Source organism: Octodon degus, unplaced genomic scaffold (genome assembly GCF_000260255.1).
Source record: "Octodon degus isolate 3935 unplaced genomic scaffold, OctDeg1.0 scaffold00010, whole genome shotgun sequence".
NCBI lineage: Eukaryota > Metazoa > Chordata > Mammalia > Rodentia > Octodontidae > Octodon > Octodon degus.
In genome coordinates this window covers 18,077,347-18,101,992 of record NW_004524586.1, presented here as the reverse complement: position 1 = coordinate 18,101,992, position 24,646 = coordinate 18,077,347, and the positions used below count along the sequence as shown (strand labels likewise).

General features: G+C 41.4%; 1 protein-coding gene across 4 annotated transcripts in view; it reads left to right on the top strand.

The window, feature by feature from the left end:
- LOC101565830 (erythroid differentiation-related factor 1) overlaps positions 1-24,646 on the top strand; it is a 39,973-nt gene that overhangs the window by 6,353 nt on the left and 8,974 nt on the right. For 2 of the 4 annotated variants that reach the window (XM_023708899.1, XM_023708898.1), the window contains exons 5-19: positions 436-560; positions 1,807-1,963; positions 5,664-5,765; positions 5,974-6,095; positions 7,133-7,244; positions 10,880-11,027; positions 11,222-11,330; positions 11,678-11,789; positions 13,185-13,445; positions 15,638-15,709; positions 16,167-16,317; positions 18,772-18,960; positions 19,289-19,489; positions 21,686-21,904; positions 23,633-23,856. In XM_023708899.1, coding sequence (XP_023564667.1) covers positions 436-560; positions 1,807-1,963; positions 5,664-5,765; positions 5,974-6,095; positions 7,133-7,244; positions 10,880-11,027; positions 11,222-11,330; positions 11,678-11,789; positions 13,185-13,445; positions 15,638-15,709; positions 16,167-16,317; positions 18,772-18,960; positions 19,289-19,489; positions 21,686-21,904; positions 23,633-23,856 — 2,304 coding nt within the window. The remainder of the gene's footprint in view (positions 1-435; positions 561-1,806; positions 1,964-5,663; positions 5,766-5,973; positions 6,096-7,132; positions 7,245-10,879; positions 11,028-11,221; positions 11,331-11,677; positions 11,790-13,184; positions 13,446-15,637; positions 15,710-16,166; positions 16,318-18,771; positions 18,961-19,288; positions 19,490-21,685; positions 21,905-23,632; positions 23,857-24,646) is intronic. The other 2 variants (XM_023708901.1, XM_023708900.1) reach the window with 2 other exon arrangements.

The following is a 24,646-nucleotide window of genomic DNA, read 5'->3' as shown; positions in this document are numbered from 1 at the left end:
TGACAAAATACCTAAGATTGTAAATTTTATTATTTATTTATTTTTTATCAGATTGTAAATTTTAAAAGAAGGGTTTATTTAGGCTCCCAGTGGCAGGGGTCTCAGTCTGTGGCCAGCTGGCTGTGTTGTGAGGGTTTGGGACAAAGAAAGTTATGGCAGGTTGCCTGCTGCAGAGAAAACTACTCGTGGCGATCAGATGGCAAAGAGAAAGCCCAAGGGATGGGATTCCAGAATCTCCTTCGGTATCCCTGGTGATCTAACTTCCTTCCACTAGGCTCTCCCTCCTTCAAATTCCACCACTACCTCATAGTGCCGCTGGGTAGGGGCAAACCTGACGGGAGCCTTGGGGGCTGTTGAGAATCTGAGCCATAGCTGAGGTGATACATCATTTCATTTGTTTATTACATTTGTTTAATAATTTTTCACATTATTCAGACAGGTGATTGGACATGGTTGAAAGAGTTTTACCAGAGATTGATAGATCAGAAGTGGCAAAGGAAGAAGAAGAGCAAGGAGCACTGGTATCAGAAGGCTATTCTTTCCAAGTTTTTATATTACAGGTACTTGGCTACTTGTTTATGCTTCTCTTAGGAAGAAAAATATATTGGTAAAATTAAGTTTTGCCAGTGATATTAACACTGTTGTGGTTGGGTTTGCAAGGGAAACAATTTATTATGGAGCATATAATTTATAGGATTATTTTACAATATTCATCCAAATACTGAAATGCAAATGAGCATGGGAAATCTGTCCACACACTAAAGACCCAAAGAATCCAGCTGAGGGCCTGGGTCCAATAGCCATATCCTGCATGAGTCCAGCTGAAGACCTAGAGCCCATGACAGTGTCCTCTGAGTCCGACTGGAGGCTTAGATAGAGCCCAGGACACTATCTCATATAAGTCTGTTTCAAGGCTCTGCCCTAGGAAGGCCCAAAGGTGAGCGATAGAAGCTAGAAAGTCTGCACCTGTGCAATGAAGGCTCTGTGGCAGCAGGCCCAGGCATCTGCTCTGGAGCCAGGAAGTGATGCTCAAAGTAGCAGAGCTCTCCCACAAGCACTCTAGGCATCCTTAGCAATAGTAAGGTCCTGACCTTCTCCAGTGAGACTAGCCAAGTTAGTACCAGGAAAGCTAGCATGACAAGCTTCTTCAAGAGATTCAGTAACCCCTGTCTTCCTCCCCAGTTCTTTCTCCTTTTATGCTGTTGGCAACAAGCGTTAACCCTCTGTACCCAGCACCATGCTGATTCAAGTTAACCACCAGTTGTCACTTCAGTGCTGTACTGGTTGGTATATTGTGTCAGTTTGAGAAGTTTAGAAATGTAAGTGACTCAGCAGAGAACCAGGAGTCTTAGTTTGTAAACATCCTTATCCCCTGTGAGAAGAGGGCATGGACATTGTGTGAATTCTATATCCCCAGCCCCAGGTTAGCTTGTTTATAACATAAGGAAGGGAGAGAGGCTGACTAGAAGCTGTAGCTGCTGCTCTTCCCTTTGCTCTTCACTGTCTCTGTCATGAACTGCTGCCCTCTGTCATGGGCCACTCTGGTGGGAGAGATCTGAGCACATACTGAAACCCCTACAAACCATAGGCTAAATAAATCTTTCCTTTATTTTGAATGTTGGTTATTTTCTCCCAGCAGTGAGTGAAAAGTAAGAGACAACTACAAACAAGTTTTTCTTGTTTTATTCCTGTTTTACAAATTTAATGCTTGATTACAGTGTCTTAGTTTTTACCAATAGGTACACTGTAATGTGATGTTAACTTTAGTAATAGTGTGATTTTTAAAAAAATTTCTTACTTCCCCAGTATCAATGGTGATGGAGCTGCCCAGCCTGTCCCCTCTGCTGCAGAACAGCAGGAGTCACCCAGTTCGGATGAGACACATGATTCAGAAAGGGTTTCATGGCCTGCGCCCTTTGAAATGGCTTCCTCTGTTTCTGAAGACCCCAGTGCTTCTGGTCAGGTTCGTTAGTACTTGAATAATAACTCTGTAAACTCACTTAGGAAGGCAGAACCAGCTATTTTATTAAAAAGACAGACAAACAAATAAAACTACTGACTTGTATATCACAATTAGAAGAAATAGGGTTTTTTTTCAGTATTTTATGGTAGAATTCACAAGAGCTATTTTGAATGACTAAATCAGGCTTATTTCATTTAAAACATTTTAAGTGGTGCATGCCTGTAATCCCAGCTCTCAGGGTGAGGCAGGAGGATCTTTGAGAATTTGAAACCAGCCTGGGCTACAAAGTGAGCTCAAGGCCAGTCTCACTGTATGGTGAGACTCTTTCTTTGAGAATTTCAAACCAGCCTGGGCTACAAAGTGAGCTCAAGGCCATTCTCACTTTATGGTGAGACCCTTTCTCAAAAAGACACAAACTTTTCATCAAGTTAAAAAAAAAACAAAACCAACAACAACAACAGAAACAGTAAGTACTGTTTTCCTATAAACTTGTAACCATATTGTTAGTCCTAACATATCTTAAGATTTTCTGGTTGAAGCTCCTGCATCTTAGCCTATATTCATAGTATAAAGCTTTTAGAATGTGTTGGACTTGGTGTCATGTCTTGGTTTCTTGTTATTGCTTGTTTTTTCTTCATTATGTCTATTAGGAATTAAACTCCTCAAATATAAATTGGTGTTTGTATAGATTCAGAAAAACATATTGATAAACCTAAAAGATAAAAATAGATCAATAACTTCCTAAATTGTTTTTGTGTGTATTCTTGTATAATAAACACTATTCTTCCAGATTGTTTCTGTCTTCACAAATCATAGAATTGAGGAGTGCATGCATGTTACTTGACTTTAGCTTTAATAGGTTCTTTTTTATTTTTTCATGTATGTATTTGGTACAGGGTCTCACTATGCAGATGTGACTTGTATTGATCCACCTGTTTTCAGCCTCCCCAACTCTGGGATTACAGATGTGGGCCACAATGCCCAGACTCATTCCCTGGCTCAGTGTGCTCTGGAGGCAGGGTCTGCAGTGCATGCTGGACTTGAGATTAAACCCTGGTCCCTGCCCTTGCCAAAGTAGGTACATAGGGCCGGGGAAATAGCTCAGTAGAATAAGCACCTGTCTGACAAGTGCAGGGTCCTGAGTTCAATCCCAGTACCGCAAAAAAAAAAAAAAAAGAAAAAAAAAAAGAAAAAAGTAGGTGCTTAGTCCACTGAGAAAGGATCAGCTGTATGCATTTAGTACAGAGTGTATAGGGTCTCACTACACAGATCGGACTTGTAGTGGTCCCCCTGTTTTTAGTCTCCCAAGTGCTGGGATTACAGGTGTGTGCCACCACGCCCTGTTCAGTGGCCCTCAGTGCACCCTAGGGGCTGCGTTGGCACTGTACACCTGGATGGAACCCAGTCCCTATGCCTCCTAAGCAGGTGCTTTAGTCTGCTAAACTATCTGGCTGGCCCAGAAATAGGCTTTTAAATATACAAAATTTGAGTTAAAACTGCAGAGTGGATTTAAGTTTTTTACCATAAGTGAGGGAAGTTTAAGTGGTAGAAGTATTATCCCATGTTATGCTTTGCATAATAATTATGTGGTAATTTGTTTAGTAACTTAGGGGCAGTGGGTATAAATCAGTGATAGAACACTTTCCTGGCATATATGAGTTCTTAGAGTCCATCTTCAGCAACTCAGGAAAAATATGTAAATTAAAATTAATTCTCTTAATTCTATTATTGATAATTTTGTTAATGTATTATGTGCATTATTTTATGATTATATACCATCAAAAGTTTTTTTTAAAAATTCACTTAGTGTTGTTTATCTTCAAAGGTCGTACCTGATAAAAGAGCTGCAGACTAGAAATAGCCCTCTGCTACTGCCCCTCTTGCCCTTCTCTCAGCTTCTTTGTCTTCTTTCCCTGCTTAGAATCACTGTGAAAGATCTTAGACACTAGAGAATCAGTAAAACACACGTGTGCAGGAAACAGAATGGCATTTATTTAATGCCTCTTGTGCTCAGCACTTTGATATACATTTGTATGAATTTGTTTCCCTCCCTGGAGCTCCACATGCAATAAGTGTTGAAGTGAAGCATGAAAAGCAGATGTTTTTCTGTGGTCAAGCAACTTGTGCAGTCCAAGATAGGGTTTAAATGCAGCTCTTTCTGACCTCAGTCCTGTTCCCGCTGCAGTAATTGACTCTGTCCATTTACTCCATACACACTAAGGAAGGCCCTGGAAGCAGTCAGCATCTTGGCAGTGGCAAGCCCATACACAGGTAGTTGGATAAAAGTAGTATTTTACAAAATGTCTTGTACTGCTACAATTTCCACATTAAAAAATTTATTTACATTTGCAGGCTATGACCTCATCGATTTTTGTTCCCCAGACTAAAACTGCCAGGTTGAGCCCTTTGTAAGCAGTAGTAGAGGTCACACAAGTGTCTGTGGGACCTTGGAGCCAAATGATCTGTGAGAACATTGTAACCCACAGCCTGCACTCCTCCCAAAGGAGTTTTTTGGCAAGTAATTTTGGGAAGTGGCCCTTAAGTTGATCATTTGTCTTCAAGTACAGACAACAAAATAAAGTTTGAAGTTCTGTTAGGGCTACTGATGGAGAAAGCAAGACACAGTAGATATGTTGAAGATATCCTGGCTTGAAATTATGTGCATTTGTAGGTAGACCCCAAGCCTGCTGGCAGAGGCGCAGAAGAGGAGAGACAAGATTGTATAGAATAAGCAGCATGCACACATGTTGATCTTGGGATCAAGCAGAAAATTGGCATTAAAGGCTGCAGGTAGTATGTATGGATGGCAAATTGCATTTTAGACTGAGTTTACCACAGCGAAGTCTTTTCCCGAAATTAACTCTACCGAATATATTAAAACCAAAAAGTGTTCTGAAGCTAAGTTCAGGAAACCCTAGGTTGTATAAAAATGAAGTAGATTTTTTTCTTATAAGACCCTGAGAGGGGGCTGGTGAGATGGCTCAGTGGTCTAAAGCACCTACTTAGAACAAAGCACAGGGATCACGGTTCAATCCCCCAGCACCACATGCCAGCCAGCCCGCCCCCTGGGGGCTGAGCTGGCCACACACACACACACACACACACACACACATAAATAAAAAAAATTAAAAAAAAAAAAAAAAAGACCCTGAGAAGATGTTAGTTTTTGTTTTTTTGAAGGAAGGGGGCAACAGTAGACATGGTTACTCTACAAAGCAAGGACAGTAGTAAGCCGCATTTTTCCCATCATAACTGCAGAGGTTTCCCTAGCTTTCAGGGATCTTAGCTGCTGTAGAAATCGCGTTTGGACACACTAAACTGAAGACCACTGTTAGAACGATGCTTCAAACTTTGGCTGAGTTGCTGAGGAATTTTTCAGTTTAGAAGACATGGGGTGGGCTTACAGAGCAATGGTGGTGACATGTACCAGTGGATGAGAAAATGAGACTTAGGGATTTTGTAAGCTCCTTCCTCTGTCCCATTTGAGTAAGATCTAAATATGATTACCTTCATGAGGCTGTGATAATTGGGCACTAATGCAAGCAGTAAGTGATGAATGCTGTGATTTCAACAGCACAAGCTTGATTCACAAAGGTAGATCCAGGTGTGGGCTTTGATGCTTAGGTGTTGCTGTTTTAAAGCAGATCAGTTTTAAGCAGTGTTGGCAGCAGAATCACCGTTATCCTTGCACTTTTCACAGGAACATGAGCCTCTTGAGCCCTCATACATAGTGGGGCATGTGGCCTCAGCACCCAAAGAACAAAACCTGAGTACTTTGTTCAATGATGGGGAGAACGGTCAGGTATGCTTTCAATATGGTCAAGTTAAAATACTTAGTCGCCAGTCATCACTTAAATCCTAGTCTCAACTGGAGTTTTTAGGGACAAAATCCACTTGATTCTGCCAATTAACACTCTGACTTTACCTTGTCTCTCTCTTTTTCTGATCTTTCTGTTGGGGCAAATTGTAGTTCTGCTTTTAGTTATATTTTTTCTCCTTTTAAATTAAAGGGTCTTAAAAATGATTTTGTTCGGAATATTCTGTGGACATTTGAAGATATCCATATGTTGGTTGGATCAAACATGCCTATTTTTGGTGGAGGCAGATACCCAGCAGTCAGCTTACGTCTCAGGTGAGCCAACATCTTGTGCTGTGGTCTCCCTCATGTTAATGTTCAAATACTTCAGCATTAGTGTGCCATCTGTTGCTCCCTATCTTTTTGGGCATCCTCTTCTTTTTCTGGATTGTTTTCACTTCTCCACTTCCTTTGCCATGGCAATGAGCACAGTAAGGCAGGACCTGCCTGCTGTCAGCAAATGCTGACACCCCCGTAGCTAACTGCTCATTCCAGACCTAACTGGACAGACCTCTGAAATCTGTTGTACTTGCCTCCTTTTGGGTTTGAACCTATAGCTTATGAGGTTACAAGAAAATATATTTAATTAGTTTAAGAGGTGGTTTGACAGCTTCCTGTTAACTGGTTGTGAGCATTCTTCTTAATAATGCATGTGTATTTGTTTCCCTAACCCAGTGTGAGTTCAGTGTGACATTAGGTGCAGTGCTCCGTGTTTTCTCAGGTTGTGTGAGGAGCATGCAGGAGACTTAAGGTTATATATTTCCTTCTACTCTTACTGAAAACTTTACAATGCTAGTGAGACCAAGCTTTAGAGAAGATGTTGGGTATGACAGAAATGTTGCACTACATATTTATGTCCTCAGTCAAGAAAGCATATATGGCATTTCCATCAAGGGAGAATAGAGCAAAAGTACTTAAATAGGAAAATAATCATCAGATGATTCAATTTTAAACATCTTAATTTGTAGCAGAACCTGTCACTCCCCATTATGCTCGGTACCCTTGCTTCTTAGTTGCCCAGGTCATAGTTCCTGTTCCAGTTTCAGTGCTCCTGTCTCTTAGAAACTGCTGGGCACTGTGATACACATTGTAGAACCCCGTCTCCATTTGAAAGCCATTCTGCCTCTGTACTTCCTGCTTGCTTGTCCCATATAAGCCTAGACCATGAGAGATCAGGGTCTGATATTCTGGGAATGATCCTGAGTAGAGTTCATCATGGTACAAAACTTTGCCTCCAAGTGCTTGGTGTCACTGATTGTTTCTGCTTGCCATTGAAAACTAAACCAAATAACACTAGGAATTTGCATTCTTAGGGATAACAACAAGCCAATCAATGTGCTAACTGGAATTGACTATTGGTTGGACAACTTGATATGCAATGTACCTGAGCTCGTGATGTGTTTTCATGTAAATGGAATTGTACAGGTAAGACACAGTGTGACTTTGCTAATAAGATCTTGAAAGCTAATTGTTAAAGAGTTTGTCATGAAAGATTTTAAAGCCCTTGAGTGCTAAAGTGTATTTTTCATAAGAAAGATATGAAAAAACTAAAATAGGAGTGTTTTTACACTTAACTTGGTTATAGCAAAATTCTAGAAGTTATAGGAGTATAATTTTATGGATAATTCATGGGAAGTTAGCTTATAAATACAGTGATACCTTAGGTCACAAATTTAATTTGTTTTACAATTTTAGAAAAGATGGCCAGGTTTGTTATGTTGAAAAGATGGCCAAGATTGTGTTTGTCACAAGATGCATTTTGTAAAGGAGAACAAAATCTTGCCACACTTCTGTTGTGAACCAAATTGTTTGCATGCAGAAGTGTTCTTGAACTAAGGTTCTGCTGTATACTAAGACATACATTTGTAACTGTATAATTCTAGTGTTAATACCAAGTACGTATAATGTTTAATTGAAACTGTCTGTACAGTGAATGTGTATTTTCATTTACAAGTACTGTGGATTTGCAGGATTTTTTTTTTCCTGTGAAGACCACTGTGAGAATTCAACAATGATAACAGAGCTCTCGGAGCATGTTCTGTTTAGGAACATTTCATTCCCATGACGTTATTAGAGGGAAGCAGAATATATCTGGTTACTTACTCAGATGTACAAGTGCGAAGTAATAATGTGCAGCGAAAACTTGAGGAGACAGGAAGTATTACGCGTGTTGTACTTACACAGGTCTGAATACAGGAAGGTTGAGATCACTCTGTGTTGGCCAGGACAGAAGACTTCATGGAAGAAGTTGGTTATTCCCATACTTGAGTGATAGCTAGTATCTGAAAATCTAAGGTGCATTTTAAAAGACACATCTCCACAAAGGAAAGCATAAAAAATAAATTCAGTTAGTGAACACAAGATTAAGCAACAGATTCAGATATAGTTACAAAAAGTCATGTCCAGATACTGGAGAACCTTGAATGCCCAGCTAAACAGTTTGTACCTGTCTGGGTACCATAGGTGCAAACGTATAGTCCCATTCGTTGGCAGGGATTACAGCTTGAAGCCAGTCTGGCTGCATAGCAAGTTCAAGGCCAGCCAGACTTAATAGTGAGACCCAGTCTCAAAAAGAGGTTGTACTTCCTCCTTTAGGTGGAAACCATGAACACTTTACTTCTGGAAGGAAATTCATTGTATTACAGCATTAATTTGGAAGTAGCTTGGTAATAGGTGGGGAGGCCTAGAAGAAATGAAGACTGGTCCTATGTTGCAGTGCCTTTATGAATAGTGTAAGTTACTTACAAGTACTCGTACTACAGGAGATAGGAAGATTGGACAGTGGTAGCAATGCCTGGCATTCGTTGTGTGCGCATTTGGTTCCAGACACTACCAAGTGCTTCATGTGGGTTACCTTATTGATCTTCTTAGTAACCACATCTAGTATTATTCTCATTTGATATGATGGATAAGGAAACTGAGGGTCAGGAAGCCTAGTGAGTTGCCCAGAATCTGTGGCTAGTAGGTGCTGGTGCCAGTGTTTGAGTAAATTTTCTGGATTTGATGCTAACCCATTCATTGATTATCAACCTAAGCTGTTATTCACAATCACTTGTGGCTTTTTTGGTTTTTTTTCTTCACTTGTGGCTTCTTAAAAAGTACTCTTCTTAAAAAGAACCAAAAGATATATACTTTTATTTATATATATAGTGCACGTATATGTTATATGTATGTACAAAGAGAGATATCTGTATATACTAGGTACACACATGTACTAGAGAGATAGTTTCTTTGTTTCTTAGGCTGATAGTATGCCAGGATCAGGATGATCCCTGTCTCTGTTTGTTTTGTTTTTTTGCATTTAGGACAAGGTCTGCATGATCTCACTGAATAGATCTGACTCATAGTGATCCTCCTGTTTACAGCCTCCTAAGTGCTGGGATTACAGGCATGTGCCATCACGCCCAGTCTCAATCCCCATCTCAGCCTGCCCAGGGGGCGGGGCTGGAAAGTCAGGCCCAGGGATGGAATTCCTGGGCCCTGCTTATGCCTAAGCAGGCACTGTAATCCGCTCAGCTATTTAGCTGACCCTCATATCTCTTTGTATACGTACTGTGACATCATCACCGTTTAAGTGGCACCATATAGGGAGAGGCTGGTGGGGGAGCCAGGAAAGAGGAGAGAAGCAAGTCCAGTGTTTGTGAGGTGCAAGGGAGGAAGACCTGATGGAATCCCAGGGTTTTGGGACCAGAGTAACAGCCATATCACTTGCTGAGACAGGGCCACTTAATTGATTTAGGCAGGAAGTTATATGTTTCCATGACATACTCAGGTTGAGGACATGATAAAAATGTCCAGTGAGCATTGTGATGGTGCAGCAATTAGAAAAGAAAGTCTAGAGAAAAAATTAAAGCGCCATCTTCCTAGGGACTAATAGATTTCATCACCAAGGATTTATTACAATCACACATCAGAGCCTTTCCCTACAAGGGTAGGAGGATGGGTCATTGAGAGATGAGAACCAGAACAATGCAGTGTAAAAAGTGGGAAAGAAGTGTTTTAAGGGAGTGAATAACAAAAGTGAAAACTGGAGATGAACTAAGAAGGATAAAAACCGACCTTGGACAACTGTTTGGTGTTATGTTCTGATTGATTTTGGAGTTTCAGGTCATACAGCACTTCAGAAAATGTGGTAAGAGGCATTGAGGAAGGTCTGCACAGAAGACAAGCTGGAAAAAATATCGATGCATTTTAAAAATAGCAATAATGCCAGCTGTGCAGTCTTTACTCTTGTTGCCATTGCCACTTCCACCCGCTGTGCTCCATCCCTGCAAAGAAAGAGTCCACAGCTTAATGAAGGAAAATGTCTACTGGGAAAACATCCCAAGTGATAATCTTCTCTCAAGCCACTGACTCTAGTATTAGGGGAAAGAGTAGGCCAGAAGTTCATGGTTTTTAAAGTTCTGCCTTCATTTGCCATCTTGCCAGTCAAAATCCATCCAATCAGATGGAAAAGGAAGTGTTGTTGAGTACCTTCTGTGCTGTGGTGCAGCAGAAATGTGATCATGCCTTGACCCGAGGCTGTGTGTCTAGGATTGACTCTTGGGAGTGACTGGTAGGGAGCCACCATTGCAGGTGGGGTGGGTCAGCTCCCTTTGATGTGGGAGCAGGAAGATTTAAACCTCCTTTTAAACTCTCCTTGGCCAAAAAATTAAATAAATAAATAAATAAATAAATAAATAAATAAAAATAAATAAATAAACTCTCCTTGGCTGGCAATAGCTCAACAAGCAGGCACAGGGGCCAGGGGTTCAATTCCCGGGCCTGCTGTGCCAGTCCCACCCTGGGGTGCGCTGAGAGAGTGATTGAGACTGGGTGTGGTGGTGCATGCATGTAATCCTAGCCCTTGGGAGGCTGTAAACAGGAGGATCACTACAAGTCCAGTGTAGTACTGAGACTCTGAACACTCTAAAATACAGGAGGAAAAAAAAAAAAAGCAACACTCCTGTGCTGCATAACTTTCTATTTTGTAGGATTTATATCCTGTATCTGGCTGCTTTTTAATTAGAAAGATTGTTTCAGGTTTCCTCTTAAAACTGTGTTCTATATGTGTTTTACAGAAATATGAAATGATAAAGACAGAAGAGATACCCAATTTGGAAAACTCTAACTTTTCTACTAAAGTCATAAAAGATATTGCACAGAATATTTTGTCATTTCTGAAATCTAATTGTACCAAAGAAGGACATACATATTGGCTTTTTAAAGGTAAGTTAATTCCTGACTGTACAATAACTGATTTGTGTAACTACTATAAAATAAGATGTGGGGTCGGGGAGATGGCTCAGTAGAATAAGTGCTTCCCTGGCAAGCGCAAGGGCCTGAGTTCAATCCCCGATTCCACCAAAATAAATAAATAAATAAATAAAATAAAATAAGATGTGTTTATTTTTCTTTACCAGCAAGTGGCAGTGATATAGTGAAGCTCTATGATCTTACTACTCTGTGTGAAGAAACTGAAGACAAGTACCAGAACCCATTCACAATGCCAGTGGCCATTCTCTTATATAAGTGAGTGCTTTAAGAATTTAAGGTGAATGGTCTTATGTAAGATTTTAAGTGCACAGCCACAGCATGCCAAGAATGTTAAATACCTTTTAAGGTTTCCATCCATTTAGACTTCGACATACAGACATCAATACATTATACCAAATGTTAATCTTATTTGATTGTAAACCAAGGATAAGCTTTTTGGGGTGGGTTGGTTAAAATACAATATTTAATTACTAAAAAAAAATACATATGTTTACTTGCTTCTTATATTTCTCTTTCTGTTGGAAAAATATATGTGTGCCTAGACTTTAGTCTTGCAAAAAATGATGGATGAGGATTAAAGCTGACGTAAACATTTCTTTCAGGGTTGCTTGTAACATGATGATGAAGAAGAATCAAAATAAGAAACACTATGGGACAATTAGAACATTGCTTCTTAATTGTGTTAAGTTGCTGGACAAAAGCAGGCATCCACAGGTAAGACTCTAGCGTTCTGATAGAAAATTGTCTAAGTAATAAAGCTCCCTAGGCCGGGGAGATGGCTCAGTGGAATAAGCGCTTCCCTGGCAAGCGCAAGGGCCTGAGTTCAATCCCTGATTCCACAAAAAAAAAATAAATAAAAAAAATAAAGCTCCCTAATTCAATTCCACCCCTGCCCTGTCCAGTGTGATAGCCACTACTATATGTGGCTACTGAGCATTTACAATGGACTTCATCTGAACTGAATGTGCTGACAGTGTGACATACACACTGAATTTTGAAGAGTGTATGTGTACACAAATGTTGACTGTTCTGTAGATTCCAAATTGAATATAATATTATTGGTAATTTTACCAGATTTCACTTTTTGTGCAACCACTACTAGCAGATTGAAAATTTTGTATGTGGCTTGCATTATGCTTCTCTTGGGTAGCACTGTTTTGTACACTTAACTCATATAATTCTAATATATTACGGTTTCTTTTGCCACTATTAAAAGGTGACAGTCTTGTATCTTTTAAAAGGCCTCTGTATAAATGGCTATCTTTTCACTTGTTCATGTAAATAAAGTTCATATTCTACAATCAGCTGGAGTGGTAAACTATTCTCTCAGCACACACTCCACAGTGTTACACAACCCTGTCGTAATTTGAAGAATGCATAAGTTGGTATAAAGCTAATTATATCTTGCTTAAATCACGAGATACTGTATGTAGGATATGTGTGTTTTCTTTAGTTTTTCTGTACTATTAATCACAGCCACGTCCAATTTAGAGATAAAAATTATCCTCGAGGCCATCATCAGATTTTTTTTTTAGAAAAATGGCAAAATAATTGCTGAGTGCGGTAGTAGTGTTTAATGCTAATTGCATAGTTTATGTGTAAGTCAGAAAATGGTATTAAGACTATTGAATATTGATGGTTAAGAATAGATGATAGAGTGTATGCATATGTATTGTAAATCATATAAATCATAAATTGCTTAAATCATTATATACATACAAATTTTAAGAACAATCAGGCTGGGTGTGGTGGCACAAACCTGTAACCACAGCACTCTGAGAATTAGGCTGAGGCAGGAGAATCATAAGCCCTGTGAGGAACTGACAGGACACATTCTGGGAATTTTAAACTCTGAAACACAGGAACAGTTGTGTATGGTATTATAGTCTACTGAACACAGCCTATGCGCAGAACCCTTCTGAAAACTTGTTAGTATTGTAGTAAAATTGATTCCCCCCCCCCTTTTTTTTTGGTGGTAGGAGGGCTCAAACTCAGGACCTTATGCCTGCCAGCAACCACTTATTCACCTGAACTAACTAACCGGCCCCTGATTATCCTTTAGATGAGACAATGTTGATAGCAGTCACTTATCGGTATTTCTCTCTTAAGATTATTGCTTCAGCCAATTTCATGCTGTCAGAACTTTTTCAATTGGATGAGCCTAAAAAAGAAGAAAGTTCAGAATCTCCTTTAAATGAAAATTCTGATGAAAGTTACAGCGAAGAGGAAGAGGAAATGCCAGACAGTGATGAAAATGGATCCTACAGTACCAGCTCTGATCCCTCAGATGATAACAAAGCAGTAGCTATAATTAAGTCCGTTGGAGAATTGTCAGTACCAGAAAAATACAAATCCATTCATCAGATCAGAGTAAGCATGTTAAAGTTTATCTTCTAGTTTTATCGGGGGAAATAAGAACTGTTGTTCATTGAATACAACTAGCCTCAGAAAACATGGATACTTGAGTACATTCTTTTAAGCTGCAGTAGTAATAATTACTAGGTTTATAAATTCTTCAGCTTACTTTTAGAACCCCTAAGTGGAGTAGAATGGCCCTGGGGCAACTGACCCACATGCCAGAGTCTGGGAGACAAGCATGTAAACCAGATAGCCACACATTCATTTTTTCTGTAGGAAATTTGTGTCCCTGCTCACCAGTGTATAGCCGTATCTCCTCGTCCATACACCTCTGTATGGTTTTTGAGTGTCTGGGAAATTGTGCATTGGTTGTGTTTTAAACATAGGTGAGAGGAAGAAAAGCAGTTTACCATTTAGGTGGTGATCTGGTGCATTGTTCTTTTTTTTTTTTTTTTTTTTCTTCCTGCGGTTCTGGGGCTAGAACTCAGGACTTGGTGCTTGTCAGGCAGACGCTTATTCTACTGAGCTATCTCCCCACGAGGTGCATTATTCTCATGCTACATAGGACCACTATACTTCTTCTGTGACCCTGCACAAGTATCCGCCCGGACGGATCCTAGCTACTCACACGCTTTAGGTTTCTCAGGGCACAGTTGCTTTGCCTGCTCCCACCATCAGGCTGTGGCCCCAGATACTTCCTCACCTACTGCCTTCCTATACTCAGATCCAGGTCAGTCTTAAAAGAGTTCTGGCTAGTCCCTGAACTGAAATATACTTGCAGATAACCTCTTAGTTGGAGTTCTGAGGTTCACTTTCACATGGAGACTTTGTATTCAGCCAAGGGATGTAAACATGTGAGGATGCATCTCTAACTGAAACACTGTTTGTCTTCCTGCTCACCTCTTCCTTTCCTTTGTCCTTTCCCATGGCCCATAGCCACAGTGACTTTGTCTTTCAAAGCCTACAGATTCCTTGAGGCCCTTTGTGCTCCCTGCTGCCATCTCTGTTTGGACCGTTCACTTCCCCGGACTTGTTCCTGGCTGTCTTTTCCCAGCCCCTACATCTTGACGGAAATGTCCCCTTGAGGAGGTGGTCCTTAAGAGCAGGCTGTTTCTGTGTTCTTCATGGAGCCTATCTGTACCTGAAGCACTTTCTTTTGTCTCCCATCACTAGAATATAAGCTTCCTGTAGGTGGCCAGCTCTGTGCCTCCCTGTCTAGACACAGACTAGGTATTCAGGAAACATTTGGCTAAAGGGCTGTTCATGTCAATTTTAGTTCCCTTTTAGCTTGAGCCTCACACTGGAGGAAAAACTATTTAGAGTATGTTATGGATTTCCAGAGTTACATGTATTTGGAACATGGGACCCTGGACTTACAGGGCAGTTAGATGATAATTGAAGATGTCACAGTATGTTAGTATCACTTTTCTTTTGATAGAGGCAGCACTTTTTACCAGTGTCTGGGAGCACGCAAAGTGGTGGTAGCATTCATGAGAACATGTCTTGGTTGGCTTTATGTCATCTGTGTTTGGTGACTTGAAGAACGGGCAGGCGGCGTGGGCTCCTGAGTCCCCGCTTCTCCACTACTCATTGTGTTCTTGGGTAAATTCTTCTGCCATCTGTGTGAGCTTCTCTGTGAAAGGAACCCAGTAACTGCAGCCTCCTAGGAATCAGCCAAATGAAATGCTTCCCAGAGGCCCTTACACACGTTATTACTTAGCGGATGGTGGGTTGTTAACTGTTTTTCTGTCCCTAATTAGTCAGATAAATTATACAGTGAGGCTTTGGGTGATGGGTAATACGTGTTAACGTTTGCTAAATTGATGATAGTGTTAACTTGTGCTACCAAGTTATCAGTGCTAATTAGGAATTGAGCTGACCTGTTAGGTTTGGTATGCATTTATCTAAAGCATTGCCGTCTTGCTTTTTTGTCATAAAAGAGTTCCTTTTAGAATTTTGAACAGTTAAAGCAGCATATCAGCTGGAAGGTCTTTGTTGTTAAATAGAATTTTTGTTGTTGATGCTTACTGTTTAATCTGCAAACCGAAATAGTCCAGTAAGCTTCCCATCAGATACCACAGCAAGCTGAGTTCCAAAGCACACTTCTGAATTGGTTTGTAGAGTGTCCAAATCGCCAGAAAATGGGAGCCATTGAATGTGTGTGTCAGTACTATGTTAGTAATTTTCAATATTTGTTTCTGAAGCCCAGTTGTGCATTTCCAGTTTGCCATGACACGGAAGAACGCTGTAGACTGGTGCTCAGCTATGTTCTAGAGGTAGGTCTAAGTGTCCTTTTTGCTTTTGCAATCAAGTTTATACTTGATATTCACATAGCATTTATGTTTTGGCATCTAAAAGTTATTTTGAATAGTATTCAGCTGAGATTTTTTTTCTTTCTTTTTTAATTTTGTGTGTGTGTGTGTGTGTGTGTGTGTGTGTGTGTGTGGCCAGCTCAGCCCACCAGGGGGCGGGGCTGGCTGGCATGTGGTGCTGGGGGATTGAACCATGGTCCCTGTGCTTTGCTAAACTTGTTCTAAGTAGGTGTTTTAGACCACTGAGCCATCTCACCAGCCCCGAGATTTTTTTCTTAAGCTCAAAGAGTGAACAAAATCATTGTCTCCCAAATCTTTAGATCAGACACAGGTTTGCAGTTTGTTTCTAAGATAGAAATTATGCCTTGTGTTTAGTTTTCATTTGACTATTAGTAATTTGTATTTTTTTTCTTTTTTAAAGGGTTTAAAATCTGTAGATAGCAGCATCAAAAAGGAAAGTGACCTTCCTGCAGCTGATCCCAGCACCCCAATCCCCTTAAAATACGAAGATGAATCCACAAGAGTCGGTCCTGAGGGGCTAGAGAAGCAGATGGCCTTGTTTTTGGACAAAAGTAAGTTGAATTGATGTGCAAATAAGGCCCTCAGTACAATAATATACTGATCTTTTGTCAACAGCAGACATGTCAATTAAGGCATTCATTAAAAGAAAGGAGAACGATCTCATGTGATCTAGAAGTAGAGAAACATACTTAAAAATTCCATTGAAATCTAAAACCAAGCAAGCATGGTCTCATGTTTCCTAGGTATTTCTTGTGAGAGCATAAGGAACCTGCATGCTTGCACTTCCCCCTCTAATGAGCTGGTAGTGTAGCCTGGTTGAGCACTCCTAGGGAACTGCTGTGCTGGTAGAAGGTGGGGTGTTGGGGAGCTCAGGCCTGGGAAGCAGGGTGCCCAGCTTTGATCCTGGCTGACCAAGAGCAGGCTTTCCCACTTTTCTTTTTCTCATGCTGGAGATAGTAAGAGTTCGTTCTTTCTTTCTTTCCTTTTTTTTTTTTTTTTGCCAGGGATGTGCTTATTCTACTGAGCCATCTCCTCGGCCCTTAAGAGTGCCTACTTTCAAGGGTTGTTATGGATTGGAAGGTTAATATAGATGAAGGGCTTAGAACTTTGTACATAATATACACCATAAAAAGGTTAGCGGGTGCCTTATTGTTGAATAGGTTGAATATAATAAATTTTTATGTACCTAGCATGTTCCTCAAGAGTGTTACTTCAAGCAAAACGTGGACTTTGACATAAATTTGTTTCTTTTTATTTTATTCATTTATCATTATTTTTTGATTTCTATGTATTTGGTATAGGGTCTCATTTTGCAGCTCAGACTCATAGTGATCCTCCTGTTTTCAGCCTCCCAGTGCTGGGATTACAGCCATGTGTTCCATTGCCTGGATTTGGTAGCCTACGCAGCACTTCTGGGGTGTGGGGCTAGTGCAAACCAAACCCAGCCCAAACCCTGCACTTCCCTAAGCAGGTGCCTGGTCTGATGAGCTATCTTGCTGCTTGCCTTTTTTATTTTTTATCTAAATCATATTTTCCCCAAACCTTATTTCTTGGCCCTAATCAGTTTCAATTCTTTACAAAACATTTGGAAAGGCAATTTGTGCAAAATGGCTAATGCCAGGTGCTTCCTGGATCTTCTTTCTTCCCATGAATAGAGGGTTCGGGGAGACAGCTCAGTAGAATAAGCGCTTACCTGGCAAGTACAGTGGCCTGAGTTCAATCCCCGGTTCCGCCAAAAAAAAAAAACAACCAAACAAAAAAACCCCAAAACTAAACCATGAATACAGAAGGGACGATTTCTTTGTCCAGTGTGTATGTATTCCTGTGTGCCAGGTTAGCCTGCTCGCAGTGTACCCACAGGCTCACTCTACGACTTTTGCTGTTTTTTTTCCCTCTAGAATTTGTTTTCTGTCTCTTCCTCCTCCATCTCCCCTCTTGAAAATCCTGCTCAGGCTCAGAATCTCCATACTCACCCATCCACAGGCAGAATGACTTGATTTCATTACAGTGTTCTGTGAGCACTTTGCTGCTTGCCTTGAGGCTAGCCACCTCTACTAAATGATGCTAAGGATACACACAGAGTTTGTCTCATTTGTCTCATTTGTGTTTGGTTTTCTTACAGTGCTCCAAACACAGTGCTCCTAAGAGCAGAGACAAAGAAATCCCTGCACAGATTAAGCCATCACATTGACCTGCTGCATTTTAGTACTTTGCAAGTCTTACGTGTGTACCCAAAATGGGAAACCTTAAGGCAGCCGCAGCGGGGCATGTTTCTGTTCTTATTTCCATGGCTTTGTGCTGTTATCTCTGTAATTACACTTGGTATAGTTTGGTGTGGTTTATCAAGGTAATGACCTCATAAGTTCATGTCACTGTGTTGGTTCCTGTTGCAATGTGTGGCACAGAAGCGACCATTTATGGAACAAAGGAGGGAAAAAGAGCTGCACTTGAAGTCATGTGTTGGTATAGAAGAAATGGTAACCTTCAGTGGGAGACAGAGAAAAGCGCATCCGTGCAGGCAGAGGAAGTAACCTTCCAGGACTGCTGGGCAGCAGTGCACTAGCAGGAAGCCTGAAGGTGCCTTACGTAGGCAGCGAGCTGTGTGCTGAGGCTGAGAGAGGAGTGAGCTGTGCTGAGGTTGGAGATGGCTGTGAGGCGAAAGCTGGGCTTTGGGAAGGTGTGCCTTGTGGCAGGTTGGCTCAGACTGGGGAAAGGAGGCAGTTGTCATGGTCCTGAGCTCAGCTGTGGCAGTCACCCTGTAAGAGTGATAACGATGCCACTCTAGGAAAGTAGAAGGCCTTGGAGCTCTGTAGCAAGGGTCTTGTTGGACATTGGCACTTGACTGTGTTGTGCTTAGGCAGGAATGCATCGTATCCAGCAGTCTTGTCGTGGCAGTAGTGTCTGACCCTGTCCACTCCGATTAAGAAACAGGCAATACATCCTTTTTTTTTGTTTCCTGATAACATTCTAACAAAACCCTTTCTTTTTTCTGTTCTGTATCACAGTGGGCTCCCTTCAGAAGCGTAATTATTCCAGTCAGTCAGGCATGATCCCTGGGTCTTGGCAACATAAGATGAAACTTCAGCTGATTCTTAAGTCAGCGAAGGCCTATTATGTGCTGTCTGATGCTGCCATGAGTCTTCAGAAGTATGGACGGGCGCTGCGATACATTAAGCTGGCTCTGCAGAGCCATGGTAAGCCCCTGCAAGTGACTGTGTCCCGTAGCTTGGGGCAGGACAAGAGGCATCTCTGTCACAGGCAACTTCTATTCCTGTCTGTCATAACATGTGAGTTTTTAAAAAAGCTTCCAATGCTGTGTTCATTACTCAGTATTTTACCTTCTGCCCACACTGGTTTAATAGCTTCATTTTTAAATACAAGAATGCATTATGGTACCGATCACAAACTCTTGTGATGATCCAGCGCTTTGAACTAGTTTCAGACTTCTTATTTACTGTGATCATTGATTTGCAATGCTCTTGTGGTTTTTTTTTTTTCTCCTTTTCCTCATTTTCCATGAAGATACTTACTGCTGCCTCTGCACCAATATGCTTTCTGAAGTGCTGCTGTTTCTTTCTCAATATTTGACACTCTGCGGTGATATCCAACTGATGCTGGCCCAGAATGCAAATAACAGAGCAGCACACCTTGAAGAGTTTAACTACCAAACAAAAGAAGATCAGGAGATACTACACAGTCTTCACAGAGAGTCCAATTGTCAGGGTATGCCAGCTCGTGCTTATTATTTCTTATTTTTTTATTTATTATTTCTGCCAGAGAAGTGGCATAAATATTAGTCTTTGAGTATTTGTTGTTTCTTGTCTTGCTCTATAATTCAAGGTGGCCTTGAAGCCTTGGCAGTCCTCCTGCCTCAGGCTCCCAAGCGCTGGGACTACAGGCATGCACCATCATACCTGCTTCATTTGCTTTGTTTTACTTCATTTGTTCATTTTGAAATCAACAATGTCTTTGGGGTGTGACTAAGTGGCAGAACACTTGCCTGGTCTGCATAAGGTCCCAGTATGATACACACAAAAAATGAATTAAGTTTATAATTACTAATATAAGCTAAGTATAAAATAAGATCTGAAGGTAGTTGTTTCGCCTTCAAATGCTGCTTATGAGTATTTCTAGACATTGCTTCAAGTTAACTTACCAAGCCATTTTCTTTTCAAAAAGAATAATAATTGTCACTGCGTTACTTACCTTTTGGCTGAGTCCATGGAGCTAAGATAAAGGGTTCATCGAGTTTTAAAAGCTGGTCTGTAGCCAGCTGTCTTCTATCACATTGTTCAGTCTTCAGAATTCAGCTACTTGGCTGAAGCGCCAGCCAAGTAGCTCAGCAGATTAAAGCAGCTTCAAGCAGGTGCAGGAACCAGAGTTCAATCCCCAGGCCTGCCTTGCCGGCCCTGCCCCTCGGGCATGCTGAGATAGCAGTTGTGTTTGGGCGTAGTGTTACACGTTTGTAATCCCAACTCTTGCAAGGCTTTAAACAGACTGATTGCTACAAGTCCGATCTAGTAGTGAGACCCTCAACACCCCGTAGACCCTTCCCTAAAATACAATAGATAGATAGATAGATATAGATAGATAGATATACAAAAATGTATAGCTCAGGTACCCTCAGCCTAGTATAGTCAGTACCTTGCACTTACAGTAGCCAGTGAGGTCTAGTCTTCTGCAGACCCTTCTTAAATATACTAAAAACTTATCTTACTGTGTTTGAAGATATTGATGGCCCTTGATATGCACCTCTCAAATAGTTTTGCCAGTTTCCACCCAGATGAGTACAGGAGGGGAGGAGAGCACAGATGCCTCAGTGGCTAATATGTTGCCACTTCTTTCCTTCTCCCTCTTCCCTCAAGTAATCATTTCCATTTAATAGACACATCAGAAAGCCTTCAGAGTGTTTTTATCACTATCATAGTGATTTCATTTAAAATATTTTTAAGGTTGATACTTTCTTATGTATTTGAGTGTTAGTAACAGGGAGTATCCCTTTGTTCCCCTTGAATACTGAATCCTGTGCCTGAGTTTACTCCATTCCCACTAGATGGCATCAGTAAGTCTCTATGGACTTATCTAGTACCTTTTTCAAGGATTAGACTTGGGACTGTGTGCTGTGCCAGCCCCAACCCCAGGATGCGCTGAGACAGCGATTGAGACTGGGCATGGTGGGGCACGCATGTAATCCCAGTGCTTGGGATGCTGAAAGCAGGGGATCACTAAGAGTCCGATCTGTGTAGTGAGACCCTGTACTAAATACATTTAAAAAAAAAAACCTTGATGCTTTATTCAGTTACTGTAATTTAAAATAAAAGCTACTTACCATTATATCAGTATAGTTTAGAATACAACTAAAACTTGGAAAATCTGGCTAATGAGAAATGCTTGGAATTTATTTGCAAAAAGTATTTTAATCAATATTGCAAGAGCTGGGAAGATAACCTAGCAGTCTAAGCACCTGCCTGGCAAGTGCAAGGACCTGGGTTCGATCCCCAGTACCACATGCTGTGCTGGCCACAAGTCTAAGCTGCATAGAAATTCCCTGTACCAAAAAAAAAAAAAAAAAGGTACAAGAAAATATAGTTTTTCTAGTAAAATGGTCCTAAGCAGATGCAGTGATATCCACCTGGAATCCCAGGTCGAAGGGAGGATAAGCAGGAGAATTTCAGGTTTTAGGGCAGCCTAGGCTATATAGTGAGTTCAAGGCAAGCCCTATGTCAGAATCAAAATGAGGCCAGGGCATTGCTCAGTGGCACAGTGATGATACAAGGTCATGAGTTCAGTTTCTAGTATGGAGAAAAAAAAAAAAAAAAAAAAGACCCTGGGATATAGCTCTGTTGCCTGGGTTGCAGCACCAGTAGGATAAAGAGTTCATGTGACTCATGTTGATTTTTTTCTTTTCTGTCTTACAAGGATTTGCGTGGGCAACTGATTTATCTATGGACCTAGAAAATCAACTTTCAGTTAGCTGTAAATGTTATGAGGCTGCAAATGAGATTTTGCAGTTTAGTGACTTAAAAAGCCAAAATCCAGAACACTATGAACGAGTTTTGAAGAGAATGGGTAATGTTAGAAATGAAATTGGCGTGTTCTATATGAATGAGGCCGCTGCATTACAGAGTGAAAGATTAGGTGAGTATCTGTGAATTCTTCTTTATTCCCTATTTTAGTAGAAAGTTGTGCTGATTTTTTTCTAGGTCAAGTAAAGAGCTGTGACACTCGATTGTAAGTTATTAAAACGTACTTTATTAGAGAATAATTTTATTGCTAAATTCTCAAGAGTATAACTAGGGGAATTGTTTTCTCTTAGGATTCAGCATATCAGTGTCTTCATCCCTGCTTTTATTTTTTAAGCCACCTTGTCATTTCAGAAACAACTTGGCTAACCAGCCATGTGCTGGGCTCTGTGTTGGTTATGGAGCAGGTCCCTCATCTAGTTGGAAAGCCTGACATAAGAACAGAGCTGAGAAATGCTATAAATAGGTTCCAGCACAGTACATAGGAAAGTTTAGGAAAACATTTAGGAAGAAGGAGTGCTTGAGTGAAGCAGCGGGTGACTGTAGAACCTCAGTGAGCAGAAGCAAAGGAGGGCTTTCTCGGGTGAGCAGGCAGCGTACGGAGGAAGCCAGGAGACAGGGTCAGTGTGTGTGAGAAGTATCAGCAGGAGGTCCTGTGAACTTCAGGAGGCACGGCGTGGTGAAGCCGGTGTCACTTGCGGAACGTGTATGTGCAAAGGTCGAACTTAGTGTTTCGGTTGTGGTGCACTCGGAGCTGTGAAGGTTAGCACATCTCAGAACCATTCGCTCAAAAAGCCAGAGCTGTAGGAGCAAATGCACATGAAAAGGCTGGGCACAGGGTGACAAGGACAAGGGCTAAGATAGAGCCACAGGTTCAGTGAACACCTCTGGGCGTCTGCCGAGTTGGGAGCTGAGCTGTGCTTGGCCCAGGACTTCATGCCATCTAAGGTGCACCTGGAAGGGGAAGCCAGTGAGGGAATGTGGGAATTGGCAGTCCAGAATCAGATAAAGCACAAGCTGCATCCTCTGAAAACTGCATGGGCCTGCAGCTTCTGAATGTTTACAGAATAGTGCCATACTCGGATGTCTTTACTTGGCTTGTTTGCTGTCAGTTAATGGGGAGAGCTGTGCTTCATTGTTGTGATTGGGAGCTGGGCTTGCCATAATAAAATACCTCAGACTGATGGCTTAATGATAGTTTGTGTGTGTGTGTGTGTGTGTGTGTGAATTGATTATCCGCGTGTTCATTTTGTGGTACTGGGAATCAAACATGGGACTTTGCACTTGTGAGGCAGGTGCAGGGGATTGCATGTGGGACCTTGCCCTTTTGAGGCAGGTGTGTATGCTGTTGAACTATCTCCCTGGCCCCTTGATGGCTTAATTACAAATACTGGTTGTCTCACGGTCCTGAGGGCTGGAAGTCCAAGATCTGGGTCCCAGCAGTTCAGAGTCCCTAGGTCTTCTTACCTTGTTTGCTGACACCTCTGCTGTGTCCTCATGCAGCCCTTTATCTCTGTGAATCCTCCCGGTCTTCCATTCTTTATGATTGTAGCAGTGTTTAGATCAGGACCCTACCCTATGACCTCATTTAAATGTATGATCCCAAGTATATTCACATCCTAACCAGTGGTTATTTGGGCTTCAACATGATAGACGTGGGGGGGCATACTTCCTGTACAGTATCAGACAGGACAACACTAGAGTGCCACAGGGGACCCCAGTGGGCTGGCTTGCCCCTGCCACCCTTCACTGCTTTGCTCCTCCATAGATCGGCACATCAAGGGCCTGAGGGGGTCACACTGATGTACGCTTATACAATTGTTTTCTTTCTTTCTTTGTGAAGTGAACAAATCTGTGTCAGCTGCAGAGCAACAGTTGTGGGAAAAAAGCTTTTCTTGTCTTGAAAAGGGAATTCACAACTTTGAGTCCATTGATGACGCTACAAATACTGCCCTTCTGTTATGTAACACTGGGAGGCTCATGCGAATCTGTGCACAGGCGCACTGCGGTGCAGAGGATGAGTTCAAGCGTGAATTTTCACCAGAAGAGGGCTTGTATTACGACAAGGTAACACGTTTGATGTGAGTAGGGCTGCATCTATTCACTGTTTAAACTTGGCTGTGGCCTCAGAACATATTCTGAGGCTAAAAGTAACTAAACCACAGTGCTAGCACAGAGTAGACAGGTCATTAATACACTGAGGAACAGTAATAGTTCAGGGTTGAGGATGGCATATTGAATTGTATGGAAAACACGTATTTAGAGTAGCTGTCTAGTTGGTTAAACGTTAATGGGAGAAAGTGTGAATGTAAAAGCACCCAAAGAAAAGAAACCTTGCTGGCAGGTGGGGTGCAGGGTTCCCAGCAGAAAGGAGGGATAAAAGATGAGCAGGCTTGAGCTGTGCAGGAATGTACGCTAGAGTAAAACAGGATGCACGCCACCATCTGAGGGAAGTGCTCAGGACAGACATCATAAAGCAGAGGTTAACATACTCTTTCATGTAAAGAACAATTAAGAATCACGGAAAATAAGCCATTCCAACGGAATAACAAATAACCTTAATTAATAAAAACTCATAGATGTGCCTGGCGTGGTGGTTGCACAAACGATATTTTGTGCACTCAGGAGGCGGAGGTTGAAGGGTTTCTGTGAATGTGAGGCCAGCATGGCTACATAGCGAAATCCTGTCTCAAAGAAAGTGGAAAAGAATAGGAAAAAAATTGATACCTTTCTTTTTTTAAAAAAACAGAACTGGGGATTGAACTCAGGCCCTTGTGCTTGCCAGGGAAGCGCTTATTCTACTCCCAGCCCGGGTACTTTTCTTTTTTAAAGTAGTTGATAGGCTTCTAAATATTAT